Source organism: Mus caroli, unplaced genomic scaffold (assembly GCF_978045245.1).
Source record: "Mus caroli unplaced genomic scaffold, Mus_caroli_1 scaffold_6, whole genome shotgun sequence".
Lineage (NCBI taxonomy): Eukaryota > Metazoa > Chordata > Mammalia > Rodentia > Muridae > Mus > Mus caroli.
In genome coordinates this window covers 53,406,824-53,427,680 of record NW_028227261.1, presented here as the reverse complement: position 1 = coordinate 53,427,680, position 20,857 = coordinate 53,406,824, and the positions used below count along the sequence as shown (strand labels likewise).

The 20,857-nt window shown below is 41.1% G+C and overlaps 1 protein-coding gene across 5 annotated transcripts in view; it reads left to right on the top strand.

Moving 5' to 3' along the window:
- Pde4b (phosphodiesterase 4B) overlaps positions 1–20,857 on the top strand; it is a 553,986-nt gene that overhangs the window by 116,986 nt on the left and 416,143 nt on the right. For all 5 annotated transcript variants that reach the window (XM_021159265.3, XM_029475816.2, XM_085839158.1 and 2 more), the window contains one exon: positions 2,478–2,716. In XM_021159265.3, the coding sequence (XP_021014924.1) occupies positions 2,478–2,716 (239 nt within the window). The remainder of the gene's footprint in view (positions 1–2,477; positions 2,717–20,857) is intronic.

The following is a 20,857-nucleotide window of genomic DNA, read 5'->3' as shown; positions in this document are numbered from 1 at the left end:
TAAATTCACCTTATGCACAAATAATGCTTGAAAAAATAACCACTTTTAGATTCTCCTCATAGTCCTGTTTAAATGTCATTATTCTTGCTAATGCAATTGCTAAAGTTAAAAAAAAAAACTGGTGTAGCCACCTAAATTGTTAAAGTCTTCAGATCAGAGGGCAGGGACTAATCTGTGTGTCACTTCAAAATCAAGTCAGAGCTACTGACAGCCGATTACTAATGTTTCATTTTTCTAACAGAGAAAAATATTCTACACTTAATCAGAAAGCCCTGGTGTCCGGCAGCATAACTGAATGCTGCCTTCATTTCTTTACTTCTGACAGTGATTCTTAACAGTTTGAGGTTTTGTCTTCTAGAAAACTGTGATTTTTTTTTCTTTATATGCATATTTGATGCTGGACATATAATTTTCCAGTCTTCAGTTTGTTCTTATATATTTATATTTATTCTTCATTAAGATTTTTTATTTCCTGTGTCTCTCCAGGGAATTTAAGTATTTTAAAGAAAGAAGCACATAGACCAAGTGTTTTTCTCTGTCTCTAAGTTCTCTCCCTCCCCTTCTCATACACACACACAAACACACACACACACACACCACCCACAAGATGCAGTCAGCACTAGACCAACAGTGTATGCAACTACTTATTAGGCATTAAATCTGACCCTTGTATATTATAAAGTGTTTCACACTCTGGAAGATTCTAGATTATGTCAAGTTCCTATCACCAAGCAGTGCATATATTGAATTTTAAACAGATGGTATTTCAAAATTATTTTCTTTTTTTAATATATTTTTAAATATATTTTTTAGGTATTTTCTTCATTTACATTTTAAATGCTATCCCAAAAGTCCCCCATACTCTCCCCGCCAACTTCCCTACCCACCAACTCCCACTTCTTGCCCCTAGCATTCCCCTGTACTGGGGCATATAAAGTTTGCAATACCAAGGGGCCTCTCTTCCCAATGATGGCCAACTAGGCCATCTTCTGATACATATGCAGCTAGAGACACGAGCTCTGAGGGTACTGGCTAGTTCATATTGTTGTTCCACCTATAGGGTTGCAGACCCCTTTAGTTCCTTCAAAATTGTTTTCAAATATAAGAAAATACAATATTTATTTCTAAGTACAGGGGTGGAGCTCCTGAAAACTGCCCTGTCTTTTCTTGCCCAGATTTCTGTCATCAGAATATGGTTTTATCCGTTGGCTCTGATGCCAAGAGCCTGAAATCTCAAACACTCAAGAGGCTGGGGCAGGATGGCAAGTTCAAGGCCAGCCTGGATTTGCACTGAGTTCAAGAGCAGCCTGGATAGCTCAGTGATGCCTTACCTCAAGATAAAATATAAGAGACTGAAGAGACTGGAGTGATGGCTGTTTAGAATGATTGCTCCTCTTCCAGACAGGACTCAAGTTTGGTTCCGAGAACCCATGTCAGCCACTCACAGCCACCTGTAACTCCAGCTCCAGGGGATCCTATGTCCTCTTCTGTAGTTATTCTGGTGTGAGCAGTATTTTCAGAACAACAGAATAATCATCAGCTGAGCTGATGTCATCATCTGGATGACAGGATCCCCATTAGTCAGTTGAGATATATGTCAAGAGTAAAATCACTGCTTTTGGAATGCCAGTTGGTCTCAGAGGCCACTGCATGTGCCAGCACCTTCTGCCTTGAGCTGATAAAAATAGTGCATCAGGTAGACACCCATTTGGGATGCCCACTCCCAGCTGTACCGGGAACCATCACACAGAGACACGGAAAGCATGAGTGACTCTTCCTTGCTGTCATAATGCTTTTGTCCTGACACTTGAATTCTATTCATGTTGGTATTAGACTTGAATAGGGCTCTTGAGGTTTTCATAATGTCCATCTCTTCTATCTCGGATTTCTTGAATACTTCAATAATAACAAAACAGCAATGTTACCAGCCATGAGGTTTGTATATGTGAACAGGGACAACCAGCTGACTCTCATTACCAACACTCTGATATCTTAACACAGGCAATTTTTTGCTTTAAAAATAACTAATTTCATATTTATTTATAGTTTATTAGCATATACCAAAATGATAAATTGATTGCTAAAATGTATTATCAATTTATCAAATTTCATTTTTAACAAATTGAGAGAGAGAGAGAGAGAGACAGAGAGAGAGAGAGAGAGAGAGAGAGAAAATGGAAAAGAGAAACCTTCCCACCCACATGGTACTCCTGTAAATGTTACCTGTGAATCTAAAGATCTCTAAACATGCAATGGCTAGGTTTGTACAAAAGATAGAAAGCAGCCAGGACCTACCCTCACCCATCTTGCTTGTTGTCTCTTAGGCTTCTGACATCAATTTCAGAGTCTGATTGGTTGTGAGATAATGAATCAGGGCGTCCCCAGTGACCGCTGGATCATTTGGCTTCTTATTTAACTCTGTCATTTAGATGTTTGAATTTCACTTTTCTTGTTTTCTTTCTCTTTGTTTCCTCCAGAATCTTAAGGACTATTTTGAATGTAGCTTGAGTAAATCCTACAGTTCTTCCAGTTACACCCTCGGGATTGACCTCTGGAGAGGCAGAAGGTGCTGTTCCGGAAACTTACAGCTGCCACCATTGTCCCAGAGACAGAGTGAAAGGGCAAGGACCCCCGAGGGAGATGGCATTTCCAGGCCAACCACACTACCTTTGACAACACTTCCCAGCATTGCTATAACAACTGTGAGCCAGGAGTGGTGAGTAGGCTCTGAAGCCAATGCCAATTTTAAATCTTATCTTGTAATTACTTCAAATACAATTGTGTTGTCAAAACAGCAGTCAATGTCTGCAGAATAGACCGGACTGTTGGCTTCTGGAGAGCTTGTTTCCCTTGGGTAGCAGGGTGAATCCTTTTAAACCATGGCAAGAAAATCTGCTTCTTAAGAGGAGAAGGAGTATGCCTTACATAGAGCCCACTGGGGAGAGAATGGAATGCATTTGCAATACTGCCAAGCATAAAGCAAATTCACACTCTATGATGGCTTCACTAAGAATCTACTCAATGTGTGTTGATACCTTCTAATTCAGAAGAGCAGAACTGTATTCCAGAATGCCACTGGATAATCCTTAAATGGTTTTGTTGCTCTGCTCTGCGCATACCTCTGGCTTTTAAAAGTACAACCCTAGCTTACAGATCTCAGGATTTATTTTGGTATAAAACACTCCATTATAAATCAAAACAGGAGAGCTGTGCTATGAGAGCTGGGGTGAGGGCTCGGTCAGTAAAGTGCTTACACTCTCAAGCTTCAGGAATTGAATATGATCCCCAGGACTCACAGGTAAATAAAGTGCTCTGTGTGGTAGCATGTTCCTGCAATCTCAACACCGGGATAGCAGGGACAGGGAGACCTCTGGAGTTAATAGGCCAGTCATCCTAGCCTAACTGGTGAGTTACATGTGATACTCTTACCTCAGAGGTGTTGAAAAATGTCCAGAGGATGATACCAGACATTGTCCTCTGCCTTCCCGGGTATTCCATATATGTGCACCTGCATACATACAAATACACACATACACCCACATGTAGTAAAGGAAAGAGAACGTTGTTAAGATTGGTTGTTTTACTATGTTTGTGAAAGTGGCTTTTTCAAACTTGTGTTGAAATGATAACCAAGAAAATAGAATCATAGAGCTCTGGAGAAAACTGTGCCATGTTTCCCTTTAGAGCCATGTTTAAGCATATACTTAGTCATTAATCCTTTTCATTTCAAGTCTTTTTCAATAATGAATTGTTAATATAAAATGAAGAGCTTCCTTAAAATAAAAAATGTACTAATTTATATAACTTAAAATTATAATAATTTGCTACTTTAAAAACAACTTTAAAAATAACATTATGGAGAAAGGCTGACTACAATCAGTTATTGCAGGACTTCATTCTAACAAATCATTAAATTCTGTGGGGTCTTATAGTGTGCATTTACCCTCACTGCATGCCAAGGCATCTTTGGTCAGGGCTTAATCTAATAAGAATCAGATTCTTAAAACTTCAGGTGTCACAACTGGCAGTGTGAAAGGGTTCACCAAAACAGGCTGTGTGTGGTGGAAAAGGCACTCTGGCATCAGTGTAGGGAATCCTGTTTAACTTTGTAGAGTCGCTGGGTTCCATCTCCTTCTCACCTGAGTTCACATCACAAGCACCACTGTGCTAACTGTTCATTGGGAACTATCGGGGACATGTGTCCCCATAGTCTTCTTAGTCTCACAACACAGGTAATTCATTGTGTTTGTGCTATTGCATAACTTAAGATTTAGAATCCCAGTGCCTCTTCCTGCATATTATGTGCTTCCTGGATGCAAATGTGCATTATGTGCTTCCTAGATACAGATGTGCATCATGTGCTTCTTAGATACAGCTGTGCATTATGTGCTTCTTAGATACAGCTGTGCATTATGTGCTTCTTAGATACAGCTGTGCATTATGTGCTTCTTAGATACAGATGTGCATTATGTGCTTCTTAGATACAGCTGTGCATTATGTGCTTCTTAGATACAGATGTGCATTATGTGCTCCCTAGATACAGATGTGCATTATGTGCTTCTTAGATACAGATGTGCATTATGTGCTTCCTGGATGCAAATGTGCAATATGTGCTTCCTAGATACAGATGTGCATTATGTGCTTCTTAGATACAGCTGTGCATTATGTGCTTCTTAGATACAGATGTGCATTATGTGCTTCCTAGATACAGATGTGCATTATGTGCTTCCTAGATACAGATGTGCATTATGTGCTCCCTAGATACAGATGTGCATTATGTGCTTCTTAGATACAGATGTGCATTATGTGCTTCCTAGATACAGATGTGCATTATGTGCTTCCTAGATACAGATGTGCATTATGTGCTTCCTAGATACAGATGTGCATTATGTGCTCCCTAGATACGGATGTGCATTATGTGCTCCCTAGATACAGATGTGCATTATGTGCTCCCTAGATACAGATGTGCATTATGTGCTCCCTAGATACAGATGTGCATTATGTGCTCCCTAGATACAGATGTGCATTATGTGCTCCCTAGATACAGATGTGCATTATGTGCTTCCTAGATACAGATGTGCATTATGTGCTTCCTAGATACAGATGTGCATTATGTGCTCCCTAGATACAGATGTGCATCCTAACTGCAGATGCAATGCGATCTGACAAGGTGTCTCGTGATTCTGCCTCCACTTCCCACTTCTAGGATGGATTGCATCCTTATTGCCAGCTTCCATTAATGACAGAGACATATTTATTTATGAATTCTTAGGCCTTATAGCTTAGGCTTGCTCCAAACTAGCTCATATGATTTAATAACCAATTTATACTAATCTATCTTTGTCATGCACCCCTCTACCTCTAATTCTGTCCCTATCCGTCTTACTTCCTCTGTGTCTGACTGGTAAATACCCAGCACCTGATTCTTTCCGAGAGTTCCCATCTCTATGTGGATGTCCCACCTTTTCTCTCCTGCCCTGCTATAGGCCATCAGGTCTCTATTAAACCAACCAGAAGGCTTAATCAGAAGAGACAAATGTTTACAAAACATGGAGACAGGTGATGCTTCATAAAAGTAACAATAGCAAAGTCCTGGGCAGTATTCAAGTATTCAGAGCTCTGCTGGTACAGTGTCAACATTTGAATAATGCAAAGACAAAATTTACGTAGTGCGTGAGAAGATCATTCTAAGACATCTTTTCTTGAACTCTAAGTCAGAATGAGCCCTCCCCCCCTTACATTGTTTCTTTTTAACTATCTGGTCATAATGGAACACGTAGCTAGTATAGAAAACCAGTACCGAGAATTGGGGCTGTTGCTATGGTAACTCTGACTACTTGATCTTCAACATGAATGTAGAAAACTTAGAAATGTGGGCCGGCAAAGCTCTGGAACACTGTAAGCATAACTTCATGGGTGATTCTGGTAGGGTTTTAGAGGAACAGAGTCCCTAGAGAAATGCAGACAGTGAAGGTCCATCTCAAGAGGCTGCAGAGGGAAAAAGATTCTACAGGAAAATGGGAATAGACGGTAGGTAGGGCCATTACATCCTATTAAATTCTGGCAAAGAATCTGGCTGTGTTCTGAGAAGCTGAGTGAGGCTAAACTCAAAGTAATGGACTTTATGCAGGGTTGAGGCACCGTGACCTCTTCTCTGACTGCTTTGGCATGTCCAATAGTGCTGTTCTTGTTCAGCTCACTTTTGGGCAGTCGTATTGGTGAGACTTTATTGGTGTAGGCTTCTCACACAGGACAAAAGGCAACGGAGGAAACATTGGAGCATAAGAGGTGATCTTCCCAGGGAAGATTACACCAATTTGTTGTAGAGTGCCAAATGGTCCGCCCTGAAAACATACATGCGAGAAACATTAACAGACTGTGCAGGTTATATTTAGGAATATATTTTTATATACATAAACATATATGCTTGCAATAACCGTTAAGAAGTTATGAATTTGAAAGAGAGTGGGAAAGGATATATTGGAAGGTTTGGAGGGAGGACAGGGAAGGGAGAAATGTATTTATATTATAAACTCAAAAATAAAAAAATAAGTAAGTGAAAATAATAAATTTGTTGGAGGACTGATGACATTTTAAGATAGGATAATATTCAGGCCCTGTGAATGTTACTGTTGAATGCCCCTCAGATCTAGAGCAAAGGAAAGCAAGGAGGGAACACAAAGATGTTCAAATGTGCCTCTCTGTAGGCCAAGGCATGGATTCAAAGTTGTGGAAAAACCAGCTGAGAAAGCAGCTGTCGTTGTTAAAGAAACCAATGTGTTTTGTAATGAGGCAATAGGATAAATGCCTTAAAGGCAAGACCCTGCCCACCCAAGAGAATGTACCACAGACTTGCCCACAGGACAATCTTGTGGGGCCATTTTCTCAGTTGAGGTTCTCTCTTCCCAAATGACCCTAACTTGTGTCAAGTTGATAGAAACTACCCAGGACAGAGTTGCTTGGATTTTCAGAAGAGACGACTTTTGAACTATATTAGGACTGCTAAAATCCATGGAAACTTTGAAGTTGAAAATGAATGCATTTTGCAGCCTATAAATCCAGGGCCAGTATATTCCAGTCTGAATGTGAAATGTACCCTTATGCATCTTTGAACAGTTGGTGATACTGTTTGTGAAGGTTGTATAACTTTTAAGAAGTGCAGGCTCGTCAGCCATCAGTGGAAAGAGAGGCCCATTGGTCATGCAAACTTTATATGCCTCAGTACAGGGGAACGCCAGGACCAAGAAGTGGGAGTGGGTGGGTGTGGGAGTCGGGGTGGAGGTGTCGGGGACTTTTGGGATAGCATTGGAAATGTAAATGAAATAAATACCTAAAAAAAAAAAAAAGAAAGAAGTACAGGCTCACTGGAAGAAGTGGGTCACTGAGGCAGGAATTGGAGTGTATTTTAGTATGGTCCCACTTTCGATTCAGTCTGAGCTTCCTGACTGCAGAGACAATGTGATCAGCCACCCTCAGTTCCTACCTACCATCATGCCTTCTCTGCCATGATTTACTCTATCATTTCTTAAACCATAAGCCACAACAGGCCCTTCACCCTTAAGTTATTTTCTGTTTCTCACAGCAATGAGAAAATAACCAACACACTATGTTTCAAGTATCAGTTGTTTATGCTGGGATCAATAGTATCGGGAAAAGTGGAACTGAAAATGATAAAATGTTTGTTTTCCATACTTGCCTAATGCATGTTACTGGGCTGTGGTGGCACACGCCTTTAATCCCAGCACTTGGGAGGCAGAGGCAGGTGGATTTCTGAGTTTGAGGCCAGCCTGGTCTACAGAGTGAGTTCCAGGACAGCCAGAGCTACACAGAGAAACCCTGTCTTGAAAAAACAAAAACAAAAACAAACAAACAAACAAAAAAGAAGTAGCCACTAATGCATGTTACTAATTCATTTATAACATGTTAATTTTCTTTTAATTATCTTCTTTATGAAGTATAAGAAAATGCAATCACTATCTTTAAATTTACTTTTAAATTTAAGCAAATAAAAGCATTTACATGCATCCTTTGAAAATGAGTCTATTGGGATATTGATAGTTGACTGCTGGAATTGCTGGTAAAGGATTTTGATTAGAGGCCTTGATTAGAAGCAAGTCAGTAAGACTCCAGCTAGCATCACTGCCATTGAGCTGATGAAAATTCACTGGGTACGGAAGACAGCCTAGGCTCATGTGAGACAAATAATTATACTTACCTCTCAGAAAACCGAGAATATGGCATCAATCCCAATGTCTGGACCAGCTGTCAGCTAGTATTTGTCATAAAGTGCCAGGCAGTAAATATTTTCCGTGTTGAGTTTCAAGGTCTGTTATAACTATTCAACACTGCTGCTATTTTGTCAAAGTAGCCGCAGACAACCATTCGTAAATGAGCAAGTGTGTTGTGTTTCAATAAATCTGTGTTTACAGAAATAGGCAGTGGTATATATAGATCAGCTTGCCAGTCAGTTTGCTGATGCCTTTTCTGAACTAAGGATGGAGAGGACATGACTCCTGGTGCTATAATTGCTTCAGCTATAATCGAAGTACAGAAACTGACCTTGAATTCCTTACCAGGATGCTAAATCAGTCATAAAGATGGGCCAATGCATGTTATATAGAATCAACGCTAGAGAAAGAATAAAGATAAATATGAAAAAGGAACCCACATATAACTCATCTGGATGAGAGCTGGGGTGGCTGGCCAAAGGTCTGGGACACAATGTGTTATTTATCATGGAGAAAGCCTGTGGTTTGGGTGGGGAAAGTCCCACATGGGCTCCTGTGTTTGAACATGTGGGCCCAGCTGATGGTGCTCTTTGAGAAGGATGTGGACTCTTTAGGAGGAGACTTGCTGAAGGATATAGGTAAATGAATAATATATTCTAGCTAGCCCATATAAAACACACAAAAACCTGGTATTTTATTTATAAGCTTAAGTCTCAATTGGGCAGGAGCTCAGCTGTTCTCACTTACACCCCAGCCATACGTCCCTGACTACTTGATGTTTGAGTCTCACCTGGGCTGTTTCCATTCCAGTAGCCTGTCCTCAGGATCAGCGTATGCCCACATGCTCTTCATGATCCATCTTGCCTTGTGCTGGCCTCCTCCTCTCTCCATCTCCTTTCTCCTCCCCTGTGTTTTTTTTCTGAGACCCTTCTCTAGATCCTCAAGTACCACCTTTCTCTCTCTACTGCCCAGTCACAGGTGCTAGCCTTTTATTAGCCTAACTTTAAATTGGGGAGCAAGGTTTACACAACAAAGGCCAGTGTAAGTGAGAATTCTCTCATCTGGAGGCCAACCAGCTCTTGGGGTTCAGAACTTAGCATTTGTATACATAGTGGCAGACCAAACCCCAACAGAGGTCTGTCATGGGACAGAATATGAGGCAGGTTTTGTAGCCTGGCCCCATTTCCTGCTCTTCTCTCTGTGCAGATGAAATAGAGTTGCTTTGCTCCCTAACTCCCAGGCCACCTTCCTGATCCTGCTGCCATGCCTGTCCTACCATGATGAACTGTAGTTACAGTGGCCTCTGGAACTATCAGCCAAAATAAATGTTTTCCTCTTCTACGTTGCTCTTGTTAAGGTTTTACGTCACAGCAATGGAAAGGTAACTAATTCATCATCAAAGTCCAGTTAGAGAAGGTGACTTCCATCTTGTTGCCTTCTTTCTTTAAACGAACCAACAACGGGGTGACAATTCCACTCTTCAGAGTTGTGTTCAGAGTTACAGACAATATTCATGTGTGTATAGTGCAGCAGCTAGCAGTTAATGACTGTTTTGATGCCATTATTATTGTTGTATTTTTATATGTATATATATATATATAATATGTATATTACTTATGTCATACATATATGTAAAATATAGATAGAATTACCACTGAGTAGCAGGAGGTGTTAGATCTGAGTTCCCCTCCACATCCTATGTAAATATGGAGGAAGTCTTTCAGCCAGGGTGAAACACTCCAGAGAAGCCCTGCTCAGTGAAGGAATTAGAGAGAAGTCTTGTACTGTGCACAGCCAGTTTCTCCTTCCAGAAATCAAATACCAAGTATTCAAGTATTCAATCACCCCCTTTTTGCTGGAAGGTACTGTAGGCATTCTTGACTCCTGGAAGGAACAACATAGAGAAAGAGAGACAGATTCTTCTTTTAACTTCCCTACCCTTTAGCCCTCTCACCTTTCATTTAGCATCATAGCAGGAGTACAGTTGCTCCTCAGAATTGTCAGGATTCCAGCAGGATAATCTTACAGCCAGGTCCATTAAGCCATTCTCAGCATCAACTCAATGGCCCTTTGGACATTCATAAAAAATTTAAAAAACCTATCAAAAGCATTTTTACTTCCTTGTAGCAGAAGTTGAAAGAAATTGAGGCTTTCTTATTTTCTTATGTCTTTCCTTTGGTTAGTGGATCCTACTTAGTGGATCCCATTTATTTATCTATCTAAATCTATCATCTATCTATCTATCTATCTATCTATCTATCTATCATCTATTCATTTGTTCTATTATATACTTCTTTTTATGGATAAAAGAGTTTGCTTTGGCTAGGTACATCGGGATGAGCTACGTCATGGTGAGGAGGCATGGCAGCAAGTGGCAGACATGGTGACAGGAACAGAAAGCTGGGAGCTCTCAGAACAAACTGATGTGGAGAAGAAACTAAACACCCAAAGCCAAATGTTATGACATACTTCCTCCAGCAAGGCTGGACACCAACTGGGGGACAAGTGTTCAAAACTTTTGGCCTAATGAAGACATTCTCGTGCAAACCACTACAAATATCCAGACTATTACTCAAAAACTTACTTTCCAGAACGAGTAACAATTTAATAAATTACTTTAAAGCAAACTATTATTCATATTTGTTATTTTCTTTCTTTCACTGAAAATAATTTATCTTCTTACATGATGTATTTTTATTACACTCCTCCCTCCTTCTACCCCTCCCAGTTCTTTACTTCCTCTCCTACTTGAGCCACTCCCATTTTGTATCTCATTGGAAAATAATCAGGCTGCTAAGGATAATAATAATAAAATAAAAAGATAAGATAAAACAAAAACCGAACATATCAGAATAGGACAAAACAGGCAAAGAAAAGGAAAAGAGCCATAGAGAAGGGTCAAGAAACAGAGAGCCATTCTTTTACACACTCAGGAATTTCATAAAAACACTAAACTGGAAGCCACTTGTATGTGTGTGTGTGTGTGTGTGTGTGTGTGTGTGTGTGTGTGTGTACAAAGGACCTGTAAGGTAAAAAAAAAAAATAGAAGAAAAATATATAAATGAAATAAAAACTAAAATAAAAAATAAGATTTTAAACAAGAAAAGCCTTGATATGACATTATAAGACATGGAATCTTCAAAGATGCCCTTAAGTTTATTTTCTGTTGACCATCTGTTGCTGGGCATCCAGCCTGCCTTTAAGAGAAGTTTGTCTAGTGAGGCACTGTTGGAGAAAACTAAAATTTCATTTGCACAAGGTTATCAGTGGTTGTCAGTTAGAGATTGCTTCTGGGTGAGGGATGGGGACTGTGTCCACTTCTTTCATCTCTATGACTTCATCTGGTGTAGACCTCTGCAGGCCATGTGTTTGCTGTCACAGTCTCTGTGCATTCATATATGTGCAGATCTTGTCAATTTAAAAGTTCTTGTTTTCTTGGTGTCTTCTATCCCCTCTGGCTCTTACACTCTTTCTGTCTTCTCTTGCTTGGGTTTCTCTGAATCCCAAGGAGAAGGGTTTGATGGAGACATCCCATTAAGGGCTACATATTCCAAAGTCGTTTTACCAACAAGAGTTGCGGAGTCCTCAAATGAGTTTCTACAACAAATACAAGACAAACACTACAGGAGGAGCAGTGCAAAGAGCAGAGGAGATGCCCTGTACGAACAGCCCTGGCAACACAGGGACAAGGAAACCCAGGCAGGACAAGCAAAGTGACAGTCTTCACTCAAGTACAGACCTCAATAAGGGCAGCAAGGGGAACTGAAATTTGGCAATTTGAGGGCAGGTCAGGACTTCATATTCCATACTCTAGACTCTATGAATCTAGTGGTCATGATTCCAGGCCACATTTATTTCTGTGCTGTGTGTTTTGCTTATTGGTTCTGGGAATAGTCACCCAAGGCTTAATGCCTTAACCTCCTAACACTAACCCCCTAGCCCTAACCCTAACCCCCTAACCGTAACCATAATCCTAAACCTAACCCTAACCTCCTAGCCCTAGCCCTAACCTCCTAACCCTAACCCCCTAGCCTTAGCCCTAACCCCCTAATCCTAATCCCTAACCCTAACCCTGGCCCTAACTCCTAACCCTAACGCCCTAACCCTTATCCTAACCCTAACCTTGCCATGGAACTATAGTTCCATCCCTTTCTTCCTTCTAGATTTTTTTTTAAAATAAGTTAAATTAAAATGTTTTCTTTACCATCATTGAGTTCCTTAGGCTGGTCTTGGGTTCACTCTGAAGCCCAGGCAGGCCTTGCCCTCAGTCTCATACTAGCCTCCCTGAGAAGCTATTCTTTTAGGCCTACATTCTATTCACTTCTTCCTCAGTGCAGGATAGAAACACACACTCTGACAGTTCCCATAGATTGTGCTCCTTCCTGTAAGTCCAACCACATTCTTCTTATCCATAACTGTTCATTTAACTCCAGTTTTAGCCATGCCAAAACCCTAACCAGTCAGCCATTAGTCTAACTATTCCTGTCTTCAGGATACTTCCAACAGTGGTTTTCAGAACCACTCAGTGGTGCATTAATAATTCATTTTTAGCTTAGACCCACATGCTGAGTTGATTTATCCACAGACAAATCTTAGGTTTTCTTTTTCCTCCTTCATCAATAGGAAACAGAAAACATTCCACAAGTTGGTTGAAAGGTGTGAAATAAGGGAAAACAATTGCGATAGTGTCACATGGCAAGGGGGATGTGGGAATTGTATTTGTTCAATTTCCTGATACCTTGCAAACTATTGGATTTTTTCTCAGTCATATAACCTCCATGGTATGGTGGATTACTGCTGGAGTCAACCAGCTAGGATTTGGTGATTCTGGTAGAACCCACCCATGGTATGTTGGTAAGAGCTCTCTAATTACCTCTAAAAACATTACTCTGGTTTATATCTCTTGCTGAGCTCTCTGTTGTAAATGTTTCTACAATGACTAATGCAAGTGGAAATGCTGTTAAGGGATGTTGAACTGGGGATAGATATGCTGGTGCTGACCATCTCCTGCACAGCACTATGCCAACGGAGCAATGTGATACAGATGTCAGAGCTTTGATATGGAGCCCTAACAGTGTAAATGTTTGCTGCCACTGAAGCACCATAAGCAACTATCTTGCACCTTTCTCCTTCTGGACTCCACTTAACACTAACATTTCTTTATATTTTCTGACCCATGGGTCATTTTGATAACCTCTTAAAATCTATGCAGCTTCTCAAGTTTAAAAAATCCTACCAAACATCATGCTCATTTTCAGTTTGGAGGGACAATTAATAACTCATATTGTACATTGGAAAAGATATTTCAGGATGCTCATGTTTCTTCAAATATTCTACATCTATGAAAGCCCTGGCTATCTCTTTGTTTCATTTGGTACAATTAACATGTCATTCTCAATATAGTGGACCAGTGTGATGTTCTACACAGTGTCCAAGTCAGTCAAGGCTCTTCTGCTAGTGTTATGGCAGACAGCAGGAGAACTAGCATAGCCTCAGGGAATGAGGGTGAATGCCCATTGCTATCTGTCTCTGCGACTGGGAACTCGGTCTCCTTCCTGATAAGAATAAAAGAGAAAAAATGGTCAGTGTTCAGTGGTGACATGTTGATGGACAAGAAGGATTAATCTCCCATAAATCACATGTGGTAGAGCAGCATTACTGAAGAGACAGCTTAGTTTGGGTAACTTAATTGTAATTTCTTCCCATCCCTCCCTCCATCTATCTCTGTCTTCTTCCCTTCTTCTGTTCCTTCATTCCCCCCCACCTCCTTATCATAGTGCAGCCCATACCAGGACATCTATCCCTTCCTTGAATCTTCAATTCTTCCCTTATTTCTCTTCTCTTCTCTTCTCTTCTCTTCTCTTCTCTTCTCTTCTCTTCTCTTCTCTTCTCTTCTCTTCTCTTCTCTTCTCTTCTCTTCTCTCCTCTCCTCTCCTCTCCTCTCCTCTCCTCTCCTCTCCTCTCCTCTCCTCTCCCCTCCCCTCCCCTCCCCTCCCCTCCCCTCCCCTCCCCTCCCCTCCCCTCCCCTCCGCTCCCCTACCCTCTGTCTTTCTCTCAGTTTGTCTCTGTCTCCCCTCCCTTTCTTTCCACCATTGGGGATTGGCCCTAATGTCTTATGCATGGCAGTCAAATGCTCTATTATATTTCCTAAGTAATGTATTGCAATATTCCATGGTCTGCCCTCTTTTTTTCAGAGCAGTGTGTTAAATAGGATTATACTGGGGACCAGCCACCCTTTGGTACTTTTACTATACTCGCTATATGTTTAAATATGTTTAAATACACCAGTGCTTATTATTGATTCATAGTATGTAGTGACATGCTGTGTAGGTTTATAGCCTAGGAACAGTAGGCTGGAGTATATGGTTTATGTACACAATAGGATATACCATACAGATTTCAGTCTGGAAATTCATATTATGAAGCTTCCCATATACCTTGTTCCTAAAGAACAAATATTATATAGACCATTCCTGTAAATGTTGTGGCTTGATAATTGCTCATTAAAAATATCCTCTGTGTTACAGTCATTCTGGTCCTCTCTCTTCAGTGGGTGTGTGTTATCTTCTGACCTCTACTGTTTACAGACTATTTCATCTATTGCCATAATCTTCTGCCTGTCAGTTATACCCAGACTTTTGAGTGGCACAAATCTTCCTCCAGCTTCACTGTTTTAATAAAGGTACTGGCTTCCGGGCCTCCTTGGGAATACAGGCAGTTACAGGGTTTTCTGCTTTACAAAATGGGCCCTTCTTATATGCATGCTTCTTGGAGACTTTAAAGCTTTTATGGAGTATATTATTTGTACAGTGATCCTGGCATCTCTACATGCATGCCTTTCCTTTGCCCAAGTTTTCAAAAGCCATGCCAATAGCCAATAATACCTCCTCTCCTGAGATGCTAAATCCTGTGTCATTGGGATGTTTCACTGCAGTGAAAACATACCAAAATATCTCTTTTCATCCCACCCTCTCTTGGTCTGGCTTTCCTCAGAAATTACTGCCAACTCCCAAGGGTAGATTGTTATTCATTCTTGAAGTCAGAAACCTTATAGATGTATCATTTCCCATTTGCTTAAGCTGGCCTAGCATTTCCAGAGTCAGGTTGTACTGATATTTGACCATACTTATGAGTCATGAGAGGAGATGATGTAAATCCCCAAATGAGCAAGAAATGTTATCCAAGCTACTTGTCTCACTTGAACCCATGCAACACTCTGTGTGTGTGTGTGTTTAACTCTATCTTTTACTAAATAGGAGTTCACTACTTTTTTATGCTCATAGGACTCAAAACAACCTCAGGGTTCTAGCTTTGTAACTGTGTCTTCACAGACATTCCATCCAGTGAAAATGTCTCCTTCTCTACCATCGACCAAGGATTGCATACCAAACCTGCCCAAACTGAGATTTGGGCTTCCCAAAGCCCTGCTCATAATAGAGTACTATCCCTTCTCTAGCTATGGTTGCCATCCACCTGGAGGAGAGGAAGCTCCATTTAAATGCTAATAAGGATGTCCTCTCACTTGCTTTAATTTCTTGATTAATAGCATGAACATGTCATTATTTCTTACTCTACGGTGCTTAGCAACCACCAGCCAATCCCTCCATTCTAGTTGTTGTTTTTTCATGTCTCTGCAGCAATCAGGCTATCTTTCCAGTTATTACATCCCCTCTCACTAGTGTCTCTTTTCATGGAAAGGCAGAAGTATGCCCAGCCTACCACTAGTGACAGGCTTCTCACTTTCAACTGACTTGGAATTGGTCAAACTCCACCATTAAAGTCAACATCCTTGGAAGACTTTCTGAGGCCAGGTGTCTTCGACGCGGTTCTCCTGAGAAGAATCCAAGACAAGGATATTTTTTTAGAGCAGCAGTTCTCAACCTGTGGGTCACAACCCCTTTCAGGGATCAAATGACCCTTTTACAGCAGTCACCTAAGACCATTGAAAAAGCACATTTACATTATAATTCATAACAGTAGCAAAGTTACAATTATGAAGTAGCCGCAGAATAATTTTATGGCTTGGTGTCCCCACAGCATGAGGAACTGTGTTAAAGGGTCGCCATGAAGAAGGGTGAGAGCCACTGCTTTAGCGGGTTTTTATGAGTGGTTTCTTGGCCAGTTTGATGGTGACCCAGGCCAACTAGAATGTTGTTTCTATGGAAAGGCAAAGCAGAAAGCAGATTGGGGCAGTGGGAAAATATCAAACCAGAGTGTAGTAAAGATTGTCTTCACTGTGGCCCCACACTATAAAAGACAGATTGCACGACAGAGCTAGTCCCACGCTGAAACAAAGCCTTGTATAAGCCATGCTAGGAGGTTATCAGCAGAGTCAGTCCTGGTTAGGGAAGGGAGGTATGGCCTCCCAAGCAGCTAATAGGCCATGTCTCTGGAATAGAGGTGGTATATTTTCCCTCCATACCACTCACAGCAAATAGGAGCTAGTGGTAACACCAGCTAAGGAGATGTGGATAGACAGATACTTTCAGCATCCATTACAACAGTGCATAGCTAGTATGAACTGCAAGGATCAGCAAGTTGCTCTGAATCCTAGAGGAGAAATGCATTCATTAGAGCTTGATGACAATCCCAAGTGACACCAGGACAACCAAAGTCCCCTCCAGGGTTCTTGGTCTTATTAACAAACACAAATAAACACGAGCTTGGATGGAGACTCAGGGACAATTTTATTAGAGTTTAAATGAAAAGATTGCAGGACAGGGAAGTTGCAAGTCTTCAAAACTGCCCAGGGAAGGGGGAGAGGAGAAAACATCTATGCTGTTGAGCTGTAGGCATGAACCGCCATCACATGGCAGGGAGCTGGACTTTAGAGAAAGTGCAAGGAAACCCGAAGTACCAGAAGAAATAGACAGGGTACAGCTGACATTCAAAAGAAAGAGATGGAAAAGGGAGAATGAGAAAGAACAGGTTGCAGCTTTGTTTTATTAGGACTCAAAAACAAGGTCAGCCTCAGATGAACCTCAAGGGCTGCTAGACATGTGGAGACTATGGTAGAGGCTGGGAATCTGGGAGGGAAAATGGTAGTTCCTATGTAAAGGAATAATTATTCCACCTATCTCTTTAGCAGGCTTCATGTAAAGGCTGCTTCCTTATGGGTAGTTCCTTGGTCAGTCTGATGGTGGCCCAACCCAACTAGAATGTTGGGTCTCATCCAGACTTAATGGGTCTTTATTTCTGTTCCAGCTCTAGACTGAGCAGAAAGTTTCTGTTTACTCTTACCCCCATTTCAGTGGAGCTCTCAGTACCAAATCCTTCATGTCCACCCACCATCTGGGATGAGCATGCTCACCTACCATCCGGGATGAGGGACCCTCCCGCAAATGAGACCTTGCATCTCTCAGTCTGCTGCTGATTCTTACAGTCTCTAGGTTGACAGTGTCACTCCCCTCTGTGGCCTTTGTTAATTAATCTTGTTTTCTCCTTTTGGAATAGCATCCTAGCAGGAAAAAAAAATACACAGTGCCTATGTTCTAATATGCATTGTTTCTGAAAGAGGAACAGTTGGAAAGGAAAGAGACGGGATGATCCAAAAGAAACAATGAATGTAAGACTTTGGTTTCCTAGTTTTCTTACTTTGCATTTAGGCATTAGGAAGTTACGATCTAGAAAAGAAAGGACTACCTTGGTTCAGGGTTTCAGTGTTGTCTGGAAATATGTCATTGCCTCTAAAACTGATGTTACAGTGAGACACATGCTAGTCCTCATCATTTGCATAAACTCTGGGCACACTGCTCCATAAACACGTGAAAGGTGGTAAGCATGCTGAACTGTTGACACTGTAAAACAAGCCCAATTATTTTTCCATCATTTTTGAGGCATTAGGGTTTCTTTAAAGGAACCTCCTCCTCTTTTACCTTATATTCTATGCCCTTTGCCCAACTCCTCGCTTTAACCTGAGACTCTTCCTCCTATTTGCAATATAATGATCTTCTCATTTTCTCCTTCCTAGCTCTTAAAGTAACACCCAGAATGCTAAGCTTGCGTTCAACCCCAGTGTGAGTATACAAATCTGAATGCTATAAGGACTAGCAACAGAGGGGCAGTTTAACTCTGAGAGGAAATGATGGCATGTGTCGGCTTTTTTCTGATCTTCCAAAAGTAGTTTTCCTCTAAGAAACTTCTTGCAGCAGTAGGTCCGGATTCCTGAAGTGTTGTCTTCCAGGCCAGTGCATTAAAACATTAGGGAAGTTGTTAAAAATGAAAATCATGGGGCTGGAGAAATGACACAGTGGTTAAGGACAGAGGACATGATCATGGATTGCATTTTCAGCACCCATATGGTGGCTGACAAACTCCAGTTCCAGGAGATCCAACACCCTCTTATGGTCTCTGTGGGTACATCACACACACACACACACACACACACACACACACACACAGAGTGCACATAAATACATACAGGCAAAATACCCATGCACACACTTAAAAAAAAAAAAAAGAAAGTGATTGGTATTGTCTCATACCTAAGATTTACAGTCAGAGTAAATGCCCATTGTCTTAGGTGGGGTTTTACTGCTGTGAACAGACTCCATGACCAAGACAACTCTTATAAAGACACCATTTAATTGGAGTTGGCTTACAAGTTTAGAAGTTTAGTCCATACATCAAAGCTGGAGAGTGACAATGTCCAGGCAGTCATGGTGTAGGAGGAGCTGAGAGTACCTCTTCATCTGAAGGCCACTAGGAGAAGACTGGCTTCCAGGCAACTAGGATGAGGGTCTTAAAGCCCATGCCCACAGTGACACACTTACTCCAACAAGGCCACACCTATTTCAGCAAGGCCATACCTCCTAAATAGTGTCACTCTCTGGGCCAAGCATATTTAAACCATCACACCCATTAATAGATGAATGGGTACCTGGATACCAAGGATGGGGTAGAAAATATGATACACACATAATAAGGCATTATTCAGACATGAAGAAAAATGAAATCCTGTCATTTGTATAGTGACCTGGATCCAGACGAGTATTCTAAGGGATAAGGTAGAAACAGAAAGGCAAGTATCTCATAGTCCTTTACAGATGTGGAAACTAAAACAGAAAAGAACTGCCTGGAAAGCAGCATACTGAGTACTAGTGACTGGGAAGGGTGCTGAGGAAGAAGGGTAAATTAATACCATCTGTGTCTGTGGGAATATAAGAAATAATCTCACAATTGAGCATGTCTAATATGTGTTGATAAAAATAACATACCAAGAACGCCTTGGGTCTCTAAGTGTGTTCTTGTATGTATACTTAATTTCTTTCTTCCATATTTTAAGAATCCTTGCAGGAGATTCTGAGGGATTCAAGCATCTATGAATATTTGTGGAGGGAATTTCTTTTCCATCACCTCTGATACCACTTTACTGACCATGGGCCATGCTCTCCAGCCGGATCAAATCTTCCTAGCATGGCACAGCTGGGATACCTAAACTAACTTTGCCAATGGCTTGCCTATAGTAAAAGGGGGACAAGTTGCCACAGTATTGTATAATTAGATACAGTGATTCATACAATATGGAAATGAATTCTAGGGGTTAAAAGCAGAAATCCTATGCTTGTCACTTGGCACTTAATTATATTAAGATTAATGTTCTGCCTCTGTGAATTAATAATGATGACGCCTACTCTCTCTTTCTGTTGTGTTAGATGATGCAAACACAGCACTTAGCAAAGTGCCTGACTCACTGAAAGTCACCACCTCATTTAATCATCACCAGTCATGGGCTCTCACTAGGTCTTGGTGATCAGGTGCTAGAGCCACCCCCACAGGGCACAGAGTACTCTTTACCCTCGAAATTCAGAGTCATCATTAAATGTTTCTTGGGTCCTTAGAATTCAAGCCAAAATGTAGGAATTCTACCTTCCCATCTCTAGCTTCCATAGTCCAAATTCTAATTTGTTGCCTGAAGATATCTTTCACCTTTTAGTCCATGACTTTACAGATCCTGGACCAAAAGTGCAAGTTAAGAGTCCCACACAATATACATATATTTATTATTTACAGAGCAAGGTAAACATATATTACTGTGTTTTGTATGTATTGTGTAGGCAGTATAGTAGCCCTACAATTCTTACAATCTGTGAATGTGTTACCCCCCACCCCCACACAAAGACTTGCATATATAGTCAGTGGCGAACTGAGGGATTCTAGCATCTATGAACCTTTGAGATGGGCAAATGGCTTTCGATAACACAGTCAATGTAATCGCCAAGATCCTTATGGGGCTGCTTGGGAGAGTTCGAGAAGCAGATGTGACAGAGAAAGAAAAGTTTTAAGTGGTGTGAGTTGTGTAAAGAGTTCAAGTGGCTTCTGAAAGCTGGAAGAAGGTAGGAGAATGGGTTCTGGCCAACATCCCTTGAAGGAATGTGTGGGGAGACAAAGAAGCCCAAGTGAATGTATAAGCAGTATATACATTCCTGGGAGAGTGTGCAAATAGCAGATGAAGTCCTGAGTGAACTTGGATTGACAAGGGTACAGCCCTGCCAAAGACCCAGTGCCTCAGACCAATGGGAACGTCAAAGCCTTCCCTCATGAACGTTCAGAGGAGTGTACAACCTTCTCCTGGTCTGAGTAAGAATATGTTGACAGTGTACACAAGTAGGAGTGCTTACTCAAGACTG